The sequence below is a fragment of the Hemicordylus capensis genome, chromosome 2 (assembly GCF_027244095.1).
Source record: "Hemicordylus capensis ecotype Gifberg chromosome 2, rHemCap1.1.pri, whole genome shotgun sequence".
Classification (NCBI taxonomy): domain Eukaryota; kingdom Metazoa; phylum Chordata; class Lepidosauria; order Squamata; family Cordylidae; genus Hemicordylus; species Hemicordylus capensis.
In genome coordinates, this window is record NC_069658.1 from 111,976,827 (window position 1) to 111,995,829 (window position 19,003).

General features: G+C 42.3%; 1 protein-coding gene across 7 annotated transcripts in view; it reads left to right on the forward strand.

Annotated features, from left to right (window-relative positions):
- The window catches only part of KDM4C (lysine demethylase 4C), a 413,873-nt gene that overhangs the window by 103,183 nt on the left and 291,687 nt on the right, over nucleotides 1–19,003 (forward strand). For 4 of the 7 annotated variants that reach the window (XM_053291925.1, XM_053291926.1, XM_053291928.1 and 1 more), the window contains exons 6-7: nucleotides 377–426; nucleotides 18,255–18,358. In XM_053291925.1, the coding sequence (XP_053147900.1) occupies nucleotides 377–426; nucleotides 18,255–18,358 (154 nt within the window). Of the gene's footprint in view, nucleotides 1–376; nucleotides 427–2,862; nucleotides 5,354–18,254; nucleotides 18,359–19,003 lie in introns of those variants that run through there. The other 3 variants (XM_053291934.1, XR_008315399.1, XM_053291930.1) reach the window with 3 other exon arrangements.

A 19,003-nucleotide genomic window follows, 5' to 3' on the forward strand; every position in this document is an offset into this window, starting at 1 on the left:
AGGTACCTCTTTGTCCAGTTAGCAGGAGTGAGCAGTTTCAAAGAAAATCATAAATGAAACATAGTTTTTCTTATGGTGTTTGTAACTGAGTGTAATCTGTCACGGAAAGGTGGTATGTAAATGCCAAAATATTAACACTCCATGGAAATCAGTGACCTATGTAGGTATTTAATTTTGACTGGACCACATCTATCATGTAATAAGTATTGTAAATGGTTACATGGTCTGCATAGATTGTAGTTATAGTTTTAAAATAATATATGTGTGGAAATTGTTTATATTACTAGCAAAAATAGGATAAACATTAACTAAAAAACCTGTATAATGTCTAATGTGGCTACATATTATTCTATATTGTTTCTTTATGTATATTCAGGTATGCTATCCCTCCAGAACATGGAAAGCGACTTGAACGACTAGCTCAAGGTAAGGCTAATTAAACAACAACTGACCATATAACAAAAACAGGTCAAAGATCTCTTACTTTTAGAAAAACACACCTACTAGTTATTTGTTGTAGTTACCATGAGAGGTGCTTTTTATATAAGACGTTGCAGTTCAATCTAAATTCAGATTTGGTACCAAGACTAGAACCTTTTCAAATATCCATCTTTTTTTGAAAACCAGATATGTTTATGGATTATTGTTGTACCCATGTTATGCTTGAGCATAAAAGACCCCAAAACAAATCCTTCTCACTTTGCAATTTTAGGGGAAGACACTTTGTTACACTGTAGTGCCATGTAAAACAGCCCAGGTGACTCCTCCTCTTGATTAAATTACAAGTGACATCTGTATATGTATTTCTCCTAGGTGTAACCGTTGCTAATCCCATGTATGGCAGCTCTCGTGAGAGTTTGCGAGCAGCTGCTGATTAGCGGCGGGACGGGAGAAAATAGGGATGTGGCCGCTGAGAGCAGGCGGGCTGGGGGAGGAGGTGGTGGTGGTGAGCCGGCTTTCTGGCTGGCCCACCCAGAGGCATAACTAGGGAAAACGGCGCCCGGGGCAAGCACTGAAATGGCGCCCCCCACCACCACGCCCCCCCGCCGCCCCCCCAACATACTACATTATACTTAGGTTTTTCCTCACAAGCGCCCACCGCCGCCGCCAAGCCAGGCCACTGACTGGCCGCCATGCGCCAGCAAAGCAATGGGGGGGGGGCGCAGGCGGCGCGGAAGGGACCGCTTGTGGGGAAGGGGGCACTGACACGTTCCCTTGACTGCTGCAGCGCTGCTGCACTGAGCAGGAAACATTTGTATTAACAAAAAATTAAAAATTAAAAAAAAAATTGGTGTTGGCGGCGCCCCCCACGTGACCAGAAAAGATGGCGCCCGGGGCACGTGCCCCCCCTGCCCCCCTATAGTTACGCCTCTGGGCCCACCAGCCAGAAACTGCGGGCAGACAAAGAAGCAGGCTGCTCCTGCCAGTAGCCGACTGGCCAACAGGAGCAGGTGGGTGGCAGTCTGGCCTGGCCTCCGGGAATTGGAGGGCAGGAGGAGGTAGCGGGCCAGCTTTCTGGCCGGCAAGCCAGAAACCGCATGGGTAGGGGTGAGAAGTGGAGGGGTGGAGGCGCAGATGCTCTGTGCCTGGCCCAGCTAGTTTAAAGTATTAGTTCTGATAAGCTTATTCTTTCTTTAGTTAATAGCAGCCAAATTGCCTCCCCCCAAACAAATTGAGACTACTGTGTTGTTGGGTCCTTACCTCTACCCCACAGTGCCAATCTGCAGTGTAGGGATGTGCCCAAACTGGCTTCAGCAGCCACGGATGGGGTGGGGATCGACTCATTTGAAAAGCAGGTCCTTACCTGCTCCTTCGATGCCGCACCACTTTTCCGGGTACGGTGCTCACTTTACAAAAGGCCACACACTGCTGCGGTGCTACTCACAGAAGTCTGCATTTGGCAGCGGCACCCACATGGTCACCACACATGACCACGCAAATGGCCATCATGCATGCACAGCAGACATGTGCACGCCGACGCTGCGTGCGGGCTGCTGGGAGCAGCTGCATACGGCCTTTTGTAAAGCAAGTGCCATGCCTTGAAAAGTGGTGGGGTGGTGGAGGAAAAGGTAAGGACCTGTTTACCTGCTTTTTAAGGGAACTGCTCCTCGCTGAACTGGTTTGAATGCAAGTTCTTGAACCGGTATGGTGCCTCCCTAAGGAAGTGCTGAACCAGATCCAGCACATCCCTACTGTAGTGAGCCCGATATGAATGTTTACTGTGCAAGAAAACTCCCATTGGTGACTTAAGGGACTTCCCCCACTTGAGGTAAACGTATTATGGAGGTGGGGGCAAAGGTAACCCAGCTGCCTTATCCTTTGTGATGGCCTCCTCAGCTGTTTTTAGAAGGCTATGGGGCCTTTATTTGGCTAAAACTAGGGGGAATCAAGGAGTAGGACTTATTAATTTCATTGAGGGCTCCCTGATCTTTCCAATGAATTTGCATCTGAGAAGGGATGGAGTGCATATTTCTCCCCCTACTAGCTGTTTCCCCATAAAACCTCTTCCCTTGCTGCTTTTATTTCTGATACTATTCTGAATTTGTCTTTACATTTTAAACCTGGATCAGAGAAGTGACTTGCAGAATATGACTGAGGATGGTAAAAGGAAAAGCAGTTCTCAGAGCAGAAATACACAACAGAAAGGGTTCCATACAATATATGGTGTTTCCTGAAAGTTAAATAACACACGTGACTATTCCATTAGAGCTTTATTCTCACTATTTTGGTCCTGCAGCTTGAATACTAACATTCAAAGAACTGCAGGGGACACACTCATAGCACTATTATGGGAGCTTTAATTTTTGTGGATCTGGTTTAGAAAGCTCTTTTGTTACACATACTGGATTTTTTCTTTAACAGGGGCATCCATTTTTGAAACCCCATGAGATTTAGAAGTGGCTTGTCAAGTGGCTCATTGGAGTGGCTGTGTGCCCCCCACAAAGACTTCCCCATGTAGTTCTTTGTACTTTTGACAATATTTGTAAAAAATTGAAATAATAATTACATGATACCCATACAATTGTAATTTTTATTTTCTCTTTTAATGAACTAATGTCCCTAGGTTTGAATAGCAAACTGGAACATACGTGGTGGTTCTAGTAATCCATAAATGCCTACATAAAAACTTTGATGTTCTTCTAACTGTATTCTTTCATCTTTCTTAATTGTTTTGGCAATTTCTGGTATTGTTATGGAATTTGGGAATTAGGTGTATGTGCTTTTCAAGCTATAGTCACTGTCCATAAAGATTACAATGGAAAATTTAAAACAAGCTGCTTTAAAATGATGAAAATGTCACGACAGCCTCACAGCTACAATTTGCATAATCAGCAAAGGTTAATAAACTTGCAGAGTGAATAGATTTCAGGCTTAATTACATATTTATATTTAAAGTGTTGTGCAGTATTGCGGCATCTAAAAAAAGCTGTGAGATGCAGGAAGGTAGGTCCTGCTTACCAGATGCCTACTGAATTAATTGAATTTTCCTAAATAATTAAAATGCTAAAATAATGCAGTAAATGTGGTGAAGCATTGCAGGTTATCTAGGTCAAGTCAGTACTTGATACATACAATTAAAGGAAGGCTAGGATTTTTTCCATTATCTTGTCTGCCCATCATAATTATCACATTGCCTTTTATGCATGAATGCTTTCATCTTTGGAATCCATTGAAAACTTGATTGAGTATGGCACCTACAAATATTTTCTCTGAAAGATATTAGACTTGCATCTAATAAAGGCAGAAGTTTGATTTTGCCCTTCAGGTGCTTTCTCATTTATGTAGCTCTTTCAATTTTATGTAGACACAAATTTAATAAAAATCTCAAGTGAGCTGTTATTGCAATTTTGAGACTAGTTATGTTGCTCTATAACATCACAGAATTCTTAAAGTATTTGACAGTGTTTCCTGGAAATGCTAGGGAAAACAGAAACAAGAGCACCAAATTATAAATGACAGAGATATTCAGATATCTTAAATATATTCTGTAATCCCCTGCTCATCTTTAAAGGAAATGCCATTTTGTTAAACATAACCAAACATCTCAAAGTTGCAACTGGAACAAATTTAATATATAGCTGGTGCGGGTTTGGCAGATCTATGTGTGGGTGGCTCTCTAAGTTAGGTATTCAGGCATGGGGGTTCTCTTGGCAGGCAGAAACAGCTGGCTGTGCGCTGTTGCCAAGAGGATTATGCAAATGAAAAGGGGGCAGGCACAATTATATATTTATAATAAATACCATAAATTGCTTGGAATCTGTCACTTTATAGGCAGCTGAAGCAATGTAACTGCTGTAACGGAGATCCATACATCAGAAGCAGCTTAAAATGTAAAGATTTATTTTATTGTAAGAGAAGTTGGAGTATATGCTAGTGATAATCTTTTTGATATCTGCCATATATTTGATATGCCTTGATATGAGATGCTTCATATCTGTCAAGTGAGCTACTACTTGAGGCTTGAGATTTGCTGAAGCGCTTCATTTGGGATACTTCATGCCAGCCCTGTTTTGCACTACTGCCATCAGAATCTTTATTTGAGGGTTCTTGTTTCCATAGGCTTTAGTTGTAAACTTGGGCTGGATAATATTTTCTCTTCCATATATTACAAATTACATGGAGGTTGTACAATGTGCCAATATTGTAGTCCAGCCTATTGAAATCACCAGATTTAGTATGCTTAAATCTGCATTGGGCTCATAATTATTTGCTGGGATTCTTCTCTAAAATGTGGTTTTAATTGGACTACTCTTTCAGCTATTTTGGAGTGCAGAAGCATATTTGCTTCTTGCCCTCAGCTACCTATGAAGTGACAGAATAATTTTTCAACACCTTCAGGCTGCAAACTCCATGCTTTTCGGTATGTGTGCTTGGTCACTGCCCATTGCTTCCCATTATGTGGATTGAAACGTTTCAACTTCGTTATAGTGTGTCTAGATATGAAACTGACTCGTCCAAGAAATGAAATTTCTCATGTGCCAATTCATTTCTTTTTTAACTCTGTACTGATGTACTCTAAAGAGGTTTCACTTTGTTCCTATTGCTCATTTATTTTTGTCTCTTCTACTGCCTCTTTTGGAGGGTATGTTTTATACACTTTAAATGACTTCAGTAAGGAATATATCAAGCAAGAGGAACTGAGGCTTTATAAATCATGATGGTGATTTTTATTACATTGTAATGATTGTACTGGAAGAAGTGAAATAGGCCTATGATTATTTATCTAAATTGTGAACCAACAGTTTTTTCAGTAGTGGAATAACATAACTTTGTACTTGGGAAACTCCTTCTGGTTTTTTAAAAGAGGCCCTTTGATTTTGTGATTCCAAAGATTAAAGAAGAGTGTGGAAAATTAATTAGCTCTGAATTTTAATAGAATTTGACACAGTAATTAGCCCTCACAAGCTCCAGAGAACTAGATCAGGCTTCATTGTTCTCCCATCATTTGTGTGGTAACATCTCTTCTGCTATCTCAATTCACAATTTTCTTAAGAATATTTCATTGCTGAAGATATAGAGCTTGCTACACAGTTTTCCTGGTTCAGATATGCTAAAAACAATAGTTACATGCTGCTCAGGTCCTCGCAAGTGTGAGTAAAGATTGCTTCCGCATATATGAACTGGAAGACTTAATATATCTAAAACAAAATAATATTTAGCATGTGTGTATATATAGCACCTCAGAATGTCCAAAGCATATGTCTTTCTATATAGATCTATATCTAAAGTAGTCCTTACAGCTTTCTTTTTTTAATGTAATGTTTTTTGACATTTTGTATTTTACAATGTCTTTCCCAGTTCCAACCCCCGAGGCCAATCCTCCCTTCCCCCCTCAGCACTGGGAGGGGGGAGATGAGAAAAGAAAGGAGAGAAGGAAAGGGAGGGAGAAAGAAAGCAGAAGGGGAGGGAGAGAAGGAGCGAAGGGATACTCACCATTACACTAGTAGGTGTGGGTAGATCAGAGCGGTTTCTATTCTAAGAATAGTTCATGGTAGTTGTCCCAGATTTCTGACCATTTATCTGATTTATATACTTTTAAGAGGGCCCATTTTTCATGTGCTGCTAGCAAAAGCACTTGACTACTGCAATGTGCTCTATGTGGGGCTGCCTTTGTACGTAGTCCAGAAACTGCTGTTAGTCCAGAAGGTGGTGGCCAGATTGGTCTCTAGGTCATCTTGGAGAGACCATATCACTCCTATCTTAAAACATCTACACTGGCTGCCGCTAAGTTTCCGGGCAGAGTACAAGGTTTTGGTTATAACCTGTAAAGCCCTAAACAGCTTGGGCCCCGGTTATTTAAGAGAACGTCTTCTTCACTCTGAACCACACCGTCCGTTGAGATCATCTGGAGAAGTTTGTCTGCAGCTGCCACCGGCTTGTCTGGTGGCTACTCGGGGACCGGCCTTCTCCATTGCTGCCTCGAGGCTTTGGGACACACTTCCTGCTGAAATAAGAGCCTCTCCATCTCTTACAACTTTTAAAAGGGCAGTCAAGATGCATTTGTTCACCCAGGCTTTTAATTAGATACTGTTTTAATTATGTTTTAATAGTTTTAACTATTTAATTTTAATTGTTGAAATGTTTTAATCTTTTATTGACTGTTTTTATTGTTGTGTAAACCACCCAGAGAACTTGCGTTTTGGTGGTATAGAAATGTATAAAATAAAATAAAAAGCAGGTCCTGCACGCAGTCCTCACACCTAGGGGGATTGGGAGATTTCCGCTGCCTCAGTATTAACCTCTTGGCTACCAGCATGCTCCGCCATAGCCATTGTTTAGGTCTTTATGGCTTTCTAAGATGTTTCCCAGACTATGGGAAACATCTATATCGGGCAGCAGCGATATAGGAATATGCTGAAAGGTATCATCTCATACTGTGCGGGAGATGGCAATGGTAATCCCCTGCTGTATTCTACCAAAGACAACCACAGGGCTCTGAGGTTGCCAGGAGTCAACACCAGCTCGATGGCACAACATTACCTTTAAGATAAAGCAGTAGGTTTACCTAGGGCTGAGGAAAAGATAGCATCTTGTTTTTGAAGGCGGGATTTGAACAGGGGACTTGCCAGGGAAGACTTGGTAATAATAGCAATAGCAATAGCAATAGCACTTACATTTATATACCGCTCTATAGCCGGAGCTCTCTAAGCGGTTTACAATGATTTAGCATATTGCCCCCAACATTTCTGAGTACTCATTTTACCGACCTCGGAAGGATGGAAGGCTGAGTCAACCTTGAGCCCCTGGTCAGGATCGAACTTGTAACCTTCTGGTTACAGGGTGGCAGTTTTACCACTGCGCCACCAGGGGGTTGGGAGCAAGCTGTAGGATCAAATTTCCCAATTGCTTTCCAATTTTTCCAATTGCTGTCATCCCCTTTGCCAGAGTTTGGCATTACATTTGAGAGCCCCAGTTTACAGTTTCAAGTCCAGAGGAAATCACCACCTTCAAATAGACCTGATATTAAAGTGGCAGCTAGTTTGTAATCCCTCAATGTCTGTGACTTTCCTGCATTCATATATCTCCCCAACCTCCCATTGATCATCAGGCCAGGCCCTTGTGTTTAGCAATAGCAATAGCAATAGCACTTACATTTATATACCGCTTTATAGCCAGGGCTCTCTAAGCGGTTTACAATGATTTAGCATATTGCCCCCAACATTCTGGGTACTCTTTACCCTTGTGCTCACTCAGGTACTCATGCACCGGTGGGTGTTCCTGTTTTTGTCTGCAAAATGTTGGAGGGCATGGCATTTGTGCAAAAAGGGAGAGTGGGGAAGGGGGGAAAAGCCTTGGCTTTGCAAGTATAAGCTATTTAAATATCCACTGCATATTGGCTTTCAAAGCATGTATCTTGTAGTGTGTGTTTGTTCCCCACTCCCTCGCTGAAATGATATAGGGCATAATTTTCCAGGGTCATTGTAAATATACATTCCAAACTGATATGCTGGGCTTAATATACTGTGCATTACCTTACTCCAGTGGTTTTCCAATTTAAATTAACTTATGACCAGTCACCACATTTGTTCAAGCCCTGATTACAAATCCATATAGAAAGAGATTTAAATAGACTCTTCTTTCTTCATTGATTTTAATTTAAAATTTAATTTATTTAATGCAGCACAAACCTACAGATTTTTTTAAAAGTGTGATAGGTTCATTTGAATCATATAGCTAAGGCATAGACATTCATAATCTTGCATTTGAAAAGGCCAATTTTTAATGGCAATCTTTTCTAAAACAAATGCCTAGTGCTATACAAGAGTTTCCTGGGAAAATGGTTTGATGTACTTATTTTCACTTTCTGTTTTGAAATTTAATTTTTCAGTTGTTTTGGGGTCAAATGAGACATTACTTTAAGTTTGTGCCTGGGCTGGCATGCTCACCTTCTATTCTGTAAATAGCCAAACACCTCCTCGCCGATTGAGACTGGGGGACTCCCCCCAACAGTAATTGGGGGGAGTTTATTTTAACCCTATATTCCTTACATAACCCCAGCTGAGACATGTCATCAACAGCATCCCACCGCCCCTCTTCCTCTTTGTGAAACTCTGGCTTTCTGCAGTAGGCAATGGAAGTGGAACATGGACAGACAGCTGGTGTCAGGAGGAAATTGGTGACACTTTGGATCAAGTAGTAGTGTCGTGCAAACATTGAACCAGTAAAAAGCTGCTTTGCAAAATGTGATGCACCCCCACTGAATCCTGTATATTCTTAATAGAGCCAGAGTTTTTGACACTGCAAAAGGATCTTTAGCATTAAAGAATATTTGAGGCTAGAGAAGAGAGCCTTTAAACCATCAAGGCAACCCAGAATGCCTGGAGGGTCATATCCAGAAAATGGAGATGGGGGGCACTTGCTCCACCCTTGGCTGTTGGTCTGCGGGGTGCTGCAGGGTTCCATTCTGCCCCTCATGCTGCTTAAAACATCTTCATGGATCCGTGGATATGTAATGTGGTGTCATCGGGATGCTGATGATACCCAGCTCTATATATAATTTATGTTTGCATACTGACAGGATTGAATGGTGGGAGGGCAAACTGAAACTTAATCCAGATAAAACTAAAGTGATCTGGGTTTATAAAACTATCATAGCTGTGAGTTAATCTTGTCTTGAATGGGATTACACTGATCCGAAAAGACCAAGGTCACAGCTTGGTGATACTTCTGGTTCTGAGTCTGTCCTTGGAGGCACAGGCAGAGGTATGCAGGAGTGTTTTTTTATCAGCTATAGCTGATACGCCAGATGCGACACTACTTGGAGAGACAAATCATGAGTATTACACCCAACCTGAAACTGTTTCACTGGTTACCAGTCTGCTTCTGAGATTGATTCAAAGTGCCTTTTGACCCATAAAACTCTTGTCGAGCTGCATTTGCCCATACAAATCTGCCAGGGCCCTCAACTCATCATCTCCGACCCTGCTTGCTGTCATGCCATTGACTGAGATTTAGCTGGTGGGAACAAGAGGGACATCTCAGTTGTGCCCCTTGGCTCTGAAATGCCTTCCCAGAAGAGCGTTGCCATATTTCCTCCCTTTGCTTTAAAAAAATAATCTGAAAACTCGTTTGTTAAAAGAGGCATTTGAATGTTTTTTAGCACAGTCTGGGTTTTTACTAGGGATGTGCACGAATCGAGATTCATGTGCTGATTTGAAGGACTGTTTGGCCACCTTTTAAAAGCAAAGAGCAGCTCCGTATCTGCTCCTCCATCACTCCATGCAGCCTCCTTCTGTGGCGCCCCCCCAGCACCCCTCATGCAGCAGTGGCATAGCAGCAGCACACATGGCCTCTGTTCATGCACAGCAGCTATCTGTGTGGTCAGCAACTATGTTGACCACAAATGTGCATGCATGGAGGCCATGTGCATACCACCACTGCACTGCTGTGCGCGGTATGCTAGTGGGTGCACAGTTGCAGCAGGAAACTGCGTAGAGTTGCAGAGCTGCATATTGCCTGCTCTCCTCCTTTTTAAAGGTGTCCAAATAGTCCTTTGAATTAGCGCGTGAATCTCTGCTATGCAGAGCTGGCATAATGGAAGCCTTTGGTTCTGTCCTTCCTCTGAATAGCCGCTGCCACCCCCACATTTATTTAACACATTTGTATACTGCCAAAATCTTGATTTATGCATATCCCTAGTTTTCACATTTTTGATTGCGTCTCTTTTAATTCATTTATTTCATACTTTCTAGTGTTTTATCTATTTTACTGTTTTGTTTTAATTTTATATTGTTTTTATTGTGAAGTGTCCTGAGCAGCATTGCACAGGAGGGGCAGAATATAAATATGTTAAATAAATTAATTAATGCAGCCAAGGTCAGTCTCTTAAGTCAGTTATGCAGATCTGGCATAACAGAAGCCTTTTGTTCCATGCTTCTTCTGAATAGCCACTGCCATACCCATCTACTCTTATTTATTTAACACATTTGTATACTGCCAAAAACTTATACATTATGGGATTTTACACAAAAGTATAAGCAATAAAACCACAATAAAAACTTAACAGTTCAAACTGTTAAAAAAGCAGTAAAGTCAATTTACAGCTAACTGTGGGCTTTATTAAATAATTTCATCTTTGAGAGCTCTTCAAAGGCTGCTAGGGGTGGTGAAGCTCTTAGAGCAGGCCTGCTCAACTTAGGCCCCCCAGCTGTTTTTGGACTACAACTCCCATAATTCCCAGCCACACTGGCCAATAGCCAAGGATTATGGGAGTTGTAGGCCAACATCTTCAGGAGGGCTGAAGTTGAGCAGCCCTGTCTTAGAGCAACAGAGGCTCATTCCAAAGCCATAGGGAAACTATAGAAAAAGTCTGAACCTGAGTCACCACCAGATAAGGTGGTGGTAACTGCAGGTGGACATATCCAAAACAGCTTAATAAGTGGTGGGGGTCCTGAAGTAGAAGGTGTCCTCTTAAATACCCCGGGTCCTAGCTGTTGAGGGCTTTATAGGTCATTCCTAACACTGTATATTTTGTCTAGAAATATATCTGCAGCCAGTCAATACTTTTAAAACAGGGATAATATGAGCTCTTTCTGGTTGCCCTGGATACTTGCCTGGTTGCTGCATTTTGTACCAATTGAAGTTTCTGGATTACATATAAAAGCAATCCCACATAGGCAAAGCCCACATAAAGGCGGGGCCTCAGAACAGGACCTGTCCTCTGGACATGTTTGTGAAGGTGCCTGGGAAGTGTCACCAGCTACTTCACCAGTGCCCATCTGGCTGCCTGTCTTGTATACTCAGGCTCTTTCCCTCTAAGCTTAATCATTGGGCTGCTGAGCCCCAGACTGGAATACTGAATGGTGTGGGTCCATAATGCTACTACAACAAATATTTTATATATTGCTCTTCAACCAAAGCTCACAAAGCTGTTTACAAAGAAAAAACACACACAAATAAAATGGTCCCCTGTCCCCAAAGGGCTCACAATCTAAATGAAACATAAGACAGATACCAGCAACCGCCGGAGGGATGCTGTAGTGGGGCTGGATAGGGCCAGTTGCTCTCCCCCTGCTAAATATAAGAGAATCACCACTTTAAAAGGTGCCTCTTTGCTCAGTTAGCAGGGGTTAACTGAGCTAAGTTTAACTCACTAGCTTTGAACATTCCTTGCATGGGTCTGCTTTGGGGAGATCTGTACTAGACTTTACTAATGCTCTTGGAAACCAATGTTTTGGGGAAATTATCTGCAAGAGGACCATCTCTGTGCCTGACTGCCTGGAAGTTCCTAGACTCCTGAGTGGAACCTTAAATAGAACTTGAGGCTGGGTTATATTGAGGCTGGGTTATTTTGTACATGGGCTTGCCATGGGCCTACCCCTGACTGCCTGGAAACTCCAGTGCTTCCCTTTGGTAATTGTAGAATGCACAGTGTCATATACCTTGCTGTCTCACCGGTATCTCAGTATCTCTCCTTGCCCTTACTGTGGCAGCAACACAAATCTTCTTGTGGTGAGAAGTTATCCCTTTGGGCCAGTGTCTCGCCTAGGTCATTTTGGAGCCCAGGGAGCTACCTTTACTTCCTGAGCAACTGCAATGCTATACAGGTTGCTAGATGCCACCATTTACCAGTTGTACCTATGCTTTATCAATAAATTTGCTTTCTTTGTTTCAAAAGCCTTGCCTTTGTTGTTGCTCCTATCGAGTATCCCAACAATGGCATTTTATCTTATGTTTCTTATCATCTTATGTTTCTTTTTAGATTGAGAGCCCTTTGGGGACAGGGATCCATCTTATTTATTTATTATTTATTTGTGTAAACCACCCTGAGACATTTTTGGAAGGGCGGTATAGAAATCGAATAAATAAATAATAATAATAATTTTAAAAAATAACAAAATACAAAGATCTACAAATTGAAATTGAAAGGCTGTGGCAGAAAAAGACCAAAATAATCCCAGTGGTAATTGGCACCCTAGGTGCAATTCCAAAAGACCTTGAAGAGCACCTCAACACCATAGGGGCCACAGGAATCACCATCAGCCAATTACAAAAAGCAACTTTACTGGGAACAGCCTATATTCTGCGACGATTTCTATAACAACAGCAACAACATAGATAATAAAATTCAGCCATCCCAGGTCCTTGGGAAGGACTCGGTGTCTGGATAAAACAAACCAGTCAATAACACCTGTCTGACTGTGTAAATAATTAATAATTAATAATAATTAATAATAATTTCTCTGTGTCCAGACTATGGTTCATTACACATACTTGCAACTTCAGTTTGTTGCTGAATTTCCCCCATTGTTGTGAACCAAGCCTGATTTGTATACTAGATATGCTCTGGAGCTAGCATATGGAATTAGGCTAGCTTCACCAGTGTCACAAAGTGACCAGTTCTTCACTTTGAGTCAGTCTGAGATACATATGTGGGTACTGTACACATGTTTGTGAAAATGTGGTGACAATCCCTAAGGACTGGGGAGTGGCAATAATCCAATCTATTAAAAGGGTGAAAGGAAGTTACCTGAAAATTACCAACCTATTAGTCTTCTCAGTATAGTGAGCAAGATGTATTCTAGGCATCTATATAAGTGTTTACTAGACTGGATGAATTCTGAAAATATCCTGGCTGAGGAGCAAACTGGCTTCTGCACCGGCCATTCTGTTATGGACCCTGCTTTAATAGTACATAAGAACAGCCCTGCTGGATCAGGCCCAAGGCCCATCTTGTCCAGCATCCTGTTTCACACAGTGGCCCACCAGATGCCACTGGAAGCCCACAGGCAGGAGTTGCAGGCATCTAATACATCTAATAGTACAACATAAAATAGAAAAATACTTTCAAATCCAACTCTGCTCTATATGCAGGATTTGTTGACTTTAGATCTTTTTTTTACCTGATCCACAGCGAGAAACTTTGGTGTAAGCTATTGAGATCATCAGTAGACCGCCGTTTACTTCTTTTGATGTTCAAATTATATGAAAACTCCCATGTAAGGGTGTGTTGCAGCGCTCAGGGACACCTCACCAAGGAAAAATCAACTTTCATGGGAGTCAGGGATGTATTTTGGCTCCACTGCTATTTAACTTTTATATTAACTCTCTTGTCTCCTATTTAGATAACCTAGACCATCATCCACCAAAATTAGCAGACAGACATCTTGCTATACATCTGTATGCAGATGATGCTGTCATTCTCTCGCAAACTCCTATAGGTTTAAGAAGGGCTTTGTGCTCTCTTGCTACCTATTGTGAAGAACAACTTTTAGAAATTATTTATAACAAAACTAAGATCCTGGTGTTTGTGAAGAGACCAAAGACTTTGAACTGGTCACTAAATGGGCATAGGTTAGAACAAGTTAAGTATTTCAAATACCTTGGCATAATATTCCAGTCTTCAGGCAGAAGGGGTACACACAGAGAATATGTGAGGCAGAATGCACACAAGAGTGCACAAGCAATTCAATCTTTCCATCGCTCCAGGGGTGCCCAATTGATCCCCTCCACAATAAAACTCTTTTCAGCTAAAGTAAGAACACAGCTCCTATATGGAGCTCAACTTGGCATGTACTCTAACTTCTCTAAGGTAGAAGCCGTGTAATCTAAGTTTTTCAGGCACCCTGGTGTGTGCCCCATGCTGTTCTTTGTCTGGAAGCAGGACTGCTTAAAGTAGAGGCCAGAGCATGCATTAATGTGTGAAGTGTGAGCACTGTAAGATATTCCCCTTAGGGGACAGAGCCACTCTGGGAAGAGCAGAAGGTTCCAGGTTCCCTCCCTGGCATCTCCAAGATAGGGCTGAGAGAGATTCCTGCCTGCAACCTTGGAGAAGCCGCTGCCAGTCTGTGCAGACAATACTGAGCTAGATGGACCTATGGTCTGACTCAGTATATGGCAGCTTCCTATGTTCCTAATATCTTTGAATTCTGGCTGAAGCTGGTTTTCCACCCTGCAGATCTAGCTCTACTTGTTCTAAAGGATATCTTTCATTCCAGGTGGAAAAGAGTGCTGGACAAATGTCTGTATCATTATTGTTTCTCCCCTTTTGCACTGATAACTCTGGGTTATGATAATGCCAGGTTATGAAACCTGCTGAGTGCTTCTAGGTCAGTCACATATCTCTCAGTCTAACCTAGTGCACAAGGTGGTTGTGCGGATGAACATAACCATATACATTGCTCTGGGCTGCTTAGAGGAAGAGTGGGATAGAAATGTGTAAAATAAATAAAAATCTCTATGTGCAGAGGATACAACAGGCCAGTTGGGATTATCAGCTAAACATAGGATAATGAACACTGCCTGAGCTTGTGCACTCCCTCCTCCTCTTATCTCCTTGACCGAGCCATGAAGTTGATATCCTGGTTTATTTAAACCACAGCTCAATGGCTCATGTGAAGCTGGTGTTTTAGCTCTGACTTACAAGCCAGGGAGCGAAATCATCTTTAAACTCTGGCTTAATTTCTTGGTTTGTTAGCCAAACTACAGTTCCTGGCTTTGTAGGAGCAACTAAGGTGAGGTATAAACAAACTAGGGATGTACATGAATCACGATTTGCACACAGATTCAAAGCACAGATTCTGCACCTTTAAAAGTGAGGAGAGCAGGGCTGTACCTGCCCCTCTGCTGCTCCACGCAGCTTCCTGCTGTGGCATCGCTCCCCCCGGCTTCGCTCCCCCCAGCACCCCTCGTGTGATGGTGGCATGCATATGGCCTCCACGCATGCATGTTGGTGATGTGCAGTGCTACTGCACTGTCTTTCAGGTCACCCGGTCCCAAGCCATTTAAATGTTCAAACCAGCACTTTGAATTGGGCCCAGAAATGGACTGGGACCCAGTGCAGCTGACAAAGCACTGGTGTAATATGCTCAAAACGTCCAGCCCAGTTAATAATCTTGCAGCCCTGTTTTGTACCAGCTGCAAGTTCTGGACTGTTTTCAAAGGCAACCCCATGTACAATGCATTGCAGTAATCTAAGAGAGTTTACTAGAGCATGAGTAACTATGGCCAAACTATCTCTGCCCGGGTAAGCTCACAGTTGGCATATCAGCTGAAGCTTATAAAAGTTGCTCCGAGCCACAGAGGCCAATTGAGCCTCTAGTGACAGTGCTGGATCAATGAACAACCCCAAACTGCAAACCTGGTCCTTCAGGGGGAGTGCAAACCCCACCTAGAACAGACTAAACATCATTCACCCGGGCAGAGGAACCACTGACCATCAGTACTTCTGTCTTGTCTGGATTAAGTCTCAGCTTGTTCACCCTCATCCAGTCTATTACTGCATCCAGACACTGATTCAGGACAGTCACTGCTTCACCTGCATCTGATGAAAAAGAGAAATACAATTGAGTGTCATCCACATACTGATGACACTGCAGGCCAAATCACTGGATGGCCTCTCCCAGCAATTACATGTAGATGTTAAACAGCATAGACGAAAGAATGGAACCCTGTGAGAACCCCAACACATAACTGCCAAGGGGTTGAGCAGTAATCCCCCAGCACCACCTTTTGGGAATGGGCCTCAGTAGAAGCGGAACCACCTCCAAGCAGTGCCTCCCACACCCTTCTCACCCAGTCTATCCAAAAGGATACCCTGGTCAATGATATTGAAAGCCACTGAGCGATCCAAGGGAATTAACAGTTTTGCACTCCTCCTGTCTCTCTCTGTCATCATAAGTCATCCCACAGGACAACCAAAGCAGTTTCCATTCCAAAGCCAGGCCTGAAGCCTTATGGAAATGGATCTAGATAATCCATTTCCTTCAAGAGTGTCTGGAGCTGGTCAGCCACTACATGCTCAAGCACTTTGCCCAGGAAGGGAATATTGGTCACAAGCCTATTGTTGTTTACATTATCTGAGTCCAGACTAGGTTTCTTTAAGATTGGTCAAATAATAGCTTCCTTCAGTTGAGCTGAGACACTCCCTCTTAGAGGCATTTAGAACCTGCTGGACCCAGCTAAAAATTCTCTCCCTACTATATTTAATAAGCCATGAAGGGCAAGGGCCAAGCATGCACATGGCCAGCCAAGCTTAACTAAACACCTTGTTTACACCCTTGGGGACCAATAATGGAAACTTCTCCGGCAAACGAGAGCAGGTGTTACTCTGGACACGTCTCCTGCATCAGCCATAGAGTCCAACTCATGATGAATGTGAGCGACTTTACCCTCAAAGCGCTGTGCCAATGTGTCACAGCATGCTATTGAGCATTCTAACACAACCTGGGGCCAGATTTCAAAAGACCCCGCAACACCAGGAAAAGCCCCATTGGACAACATTGAGAAGTTGCAATGGTGGACAGGAAAAAAAGGTTCTTCTGTTCCATCCCTACCACAAAATAGGCTCAATAAAGATCTCAAACCTGTGTTTGCTCAGACTCACCCCAAGTTTTCCTCCACTTATGTTCCAGCCATGTCCCAGCTTTCTTCATCGCCCTCAGTTCCGGTGTATACCAAGGCGCTGCAAGGGCTCTGCTTTGTAGGAGAGGGCACTTGGGAGTGATCATGTCAATCACCTGAGCCTTCTCTCCATTCCAGAGATCAATTAGAGCATCGACAGGACAGCCTGCCATACTAGCTGGAAAATCCCCCAGAGCCCGAAGACCATCAGTCTCTGGGGGCAGGCTTTTTTTATAGGTCCCCCACCCTTGCGGACAGGTGTAGCCGCTAAGACACTAAACCCCAGAAGGAAGTGATCTGATCATGACAATGGTATAGATAACATACCCCCCACTTTTAAATCACCATTCTCCTGTCCAGTTGAAAAAAACAGATCCAGAGTGCACCCCCAATTCATGTGTTGGGCAAACAACATGTTTGGACAGCCCCATGGTTGTCATGATGGCCGTGAAGTCCTGAGCTGCCCCAGACAAGGCAGCCTCATCATGGATGTTGAAGTCTTCCAGAACAATCATTCTGGGAGTCCTCAACACCAAATCTGAGACCACCTCTGTGAGCTCAGGCAAGGGGACAGCTGGGCAGTGGGGTGGGCGGTATGCCCACTAAACTAGTTCTTTGTTATACAGTTTTTAGCAAGCTGCCTTATAAATATGAATCACAAGATTCCAGTATCTCTGACCAGGCAGGGAAGTACTACTCTCACAAATAAAAACTCTGTACATGCTCAATGCACATTTGAACATTGCTTGAAATGTTGTAAAAAAGTTGACAACTTTGCGCAGATCACAAATGTGCAGGTAGTCAGGGCTAGTCCATTGCCTTTGCTGTGAGAATGATGGGTCACCACATGATTGTATTATCTCAGCAAGACAATTATCTGGTTTGAGTCCTGAGAAAGTGAGATGAAATAATTGCAACTTTGAGCAAAGACATCAGGGTCTTATGCAATAGAAAATTGACAGTGCAATGTTACATGCCACAAGCATAATTTTAAAAACAAGTCTAATACTTGGATCAAACAACTGCATAGTAAAATATTCCATATAAGAAGTTTGTGAATATAGCTGAACATATTTTTAAAAAACACATTCAGCAAATTAGCAGGGATAAAACAGATGCAACATATAACTGGTTTAGAAATACGATAGCACCAGTTGTTGCTGAAGGTTTGTATAAGAGGCCTATCAAACAACCCACCCTTCAAAGCAGAATGCCTGAGGTAAAACTAATGCTTATTTTTCTTGAGGATAGGACCTTAACACCCAGCTCTTGACTGCAGTGTAATTAAAGTGAAAGTATGTAACTGTTACCTGTGAATTCAGCAAGAAATTAAAAATTTCTTTACTCATTTCTTAAAAATTCCTTTACCATGATGACTGATACAATCCTCCTGTTTATTTTTGCTTTGCTAGGATTCTTCCCAAGCAGCTCTCAAGGATGTGATGCTTTTCTGCGCCATAAGATGACATTAATTTCTCCCTCAATATTGAAAAAATATGGAATTCCATTTAACAAAGTGAGTTCTTTAAGCTTTGGGTCTCTAGCCATCATTTTAAAGCTTGAATAGCTGAACATGAAAGTCCAAGAAGCATAATTATGTTTGCAGACAAATAGATCAAAACAAAATAGTTAAAAGTTACTATAGAAGCAATTGTTGGGGGTAGGGAGGGAGGAATGTGGATGAACGAAGGGACATCTTTCTCCATGTATGTGTGTATGAGCTTCAGCATGTATGAACATTGAAGAAGTGAAATACTTCGTTTTGGCAACCCTTGCAGAAGAACTAAAAATACCACCTTTTAAAGTGTAAACTGATTTTTAGAGGGTCCTAAATGTGTTTATTCTGAAATGAAATTCATAGAATTCATTGCATTGGACACTTGTAAATATACTTAGTTCTGGAGTGTGGACTCAACTTTCAGTGACTGTAGGTCCCCGCCCACCCCAGCGGAGCAATTTGGATTTTCAGAGATAAGTGTAGTGTCCACGGTGAATTTCATCAAGTCTTCACAATTGCCATTCTTCTCTCCAGTTCCCCTGAAATAATTTAGATAATTAAATTGTTGCACTATGCATAATTTTACAATTTTTAAAGCTAGCTTCACTACCCCAGGAAGCTTATTAATATCTATGTTGCTGAAACTACAGATGTTATTCAGTT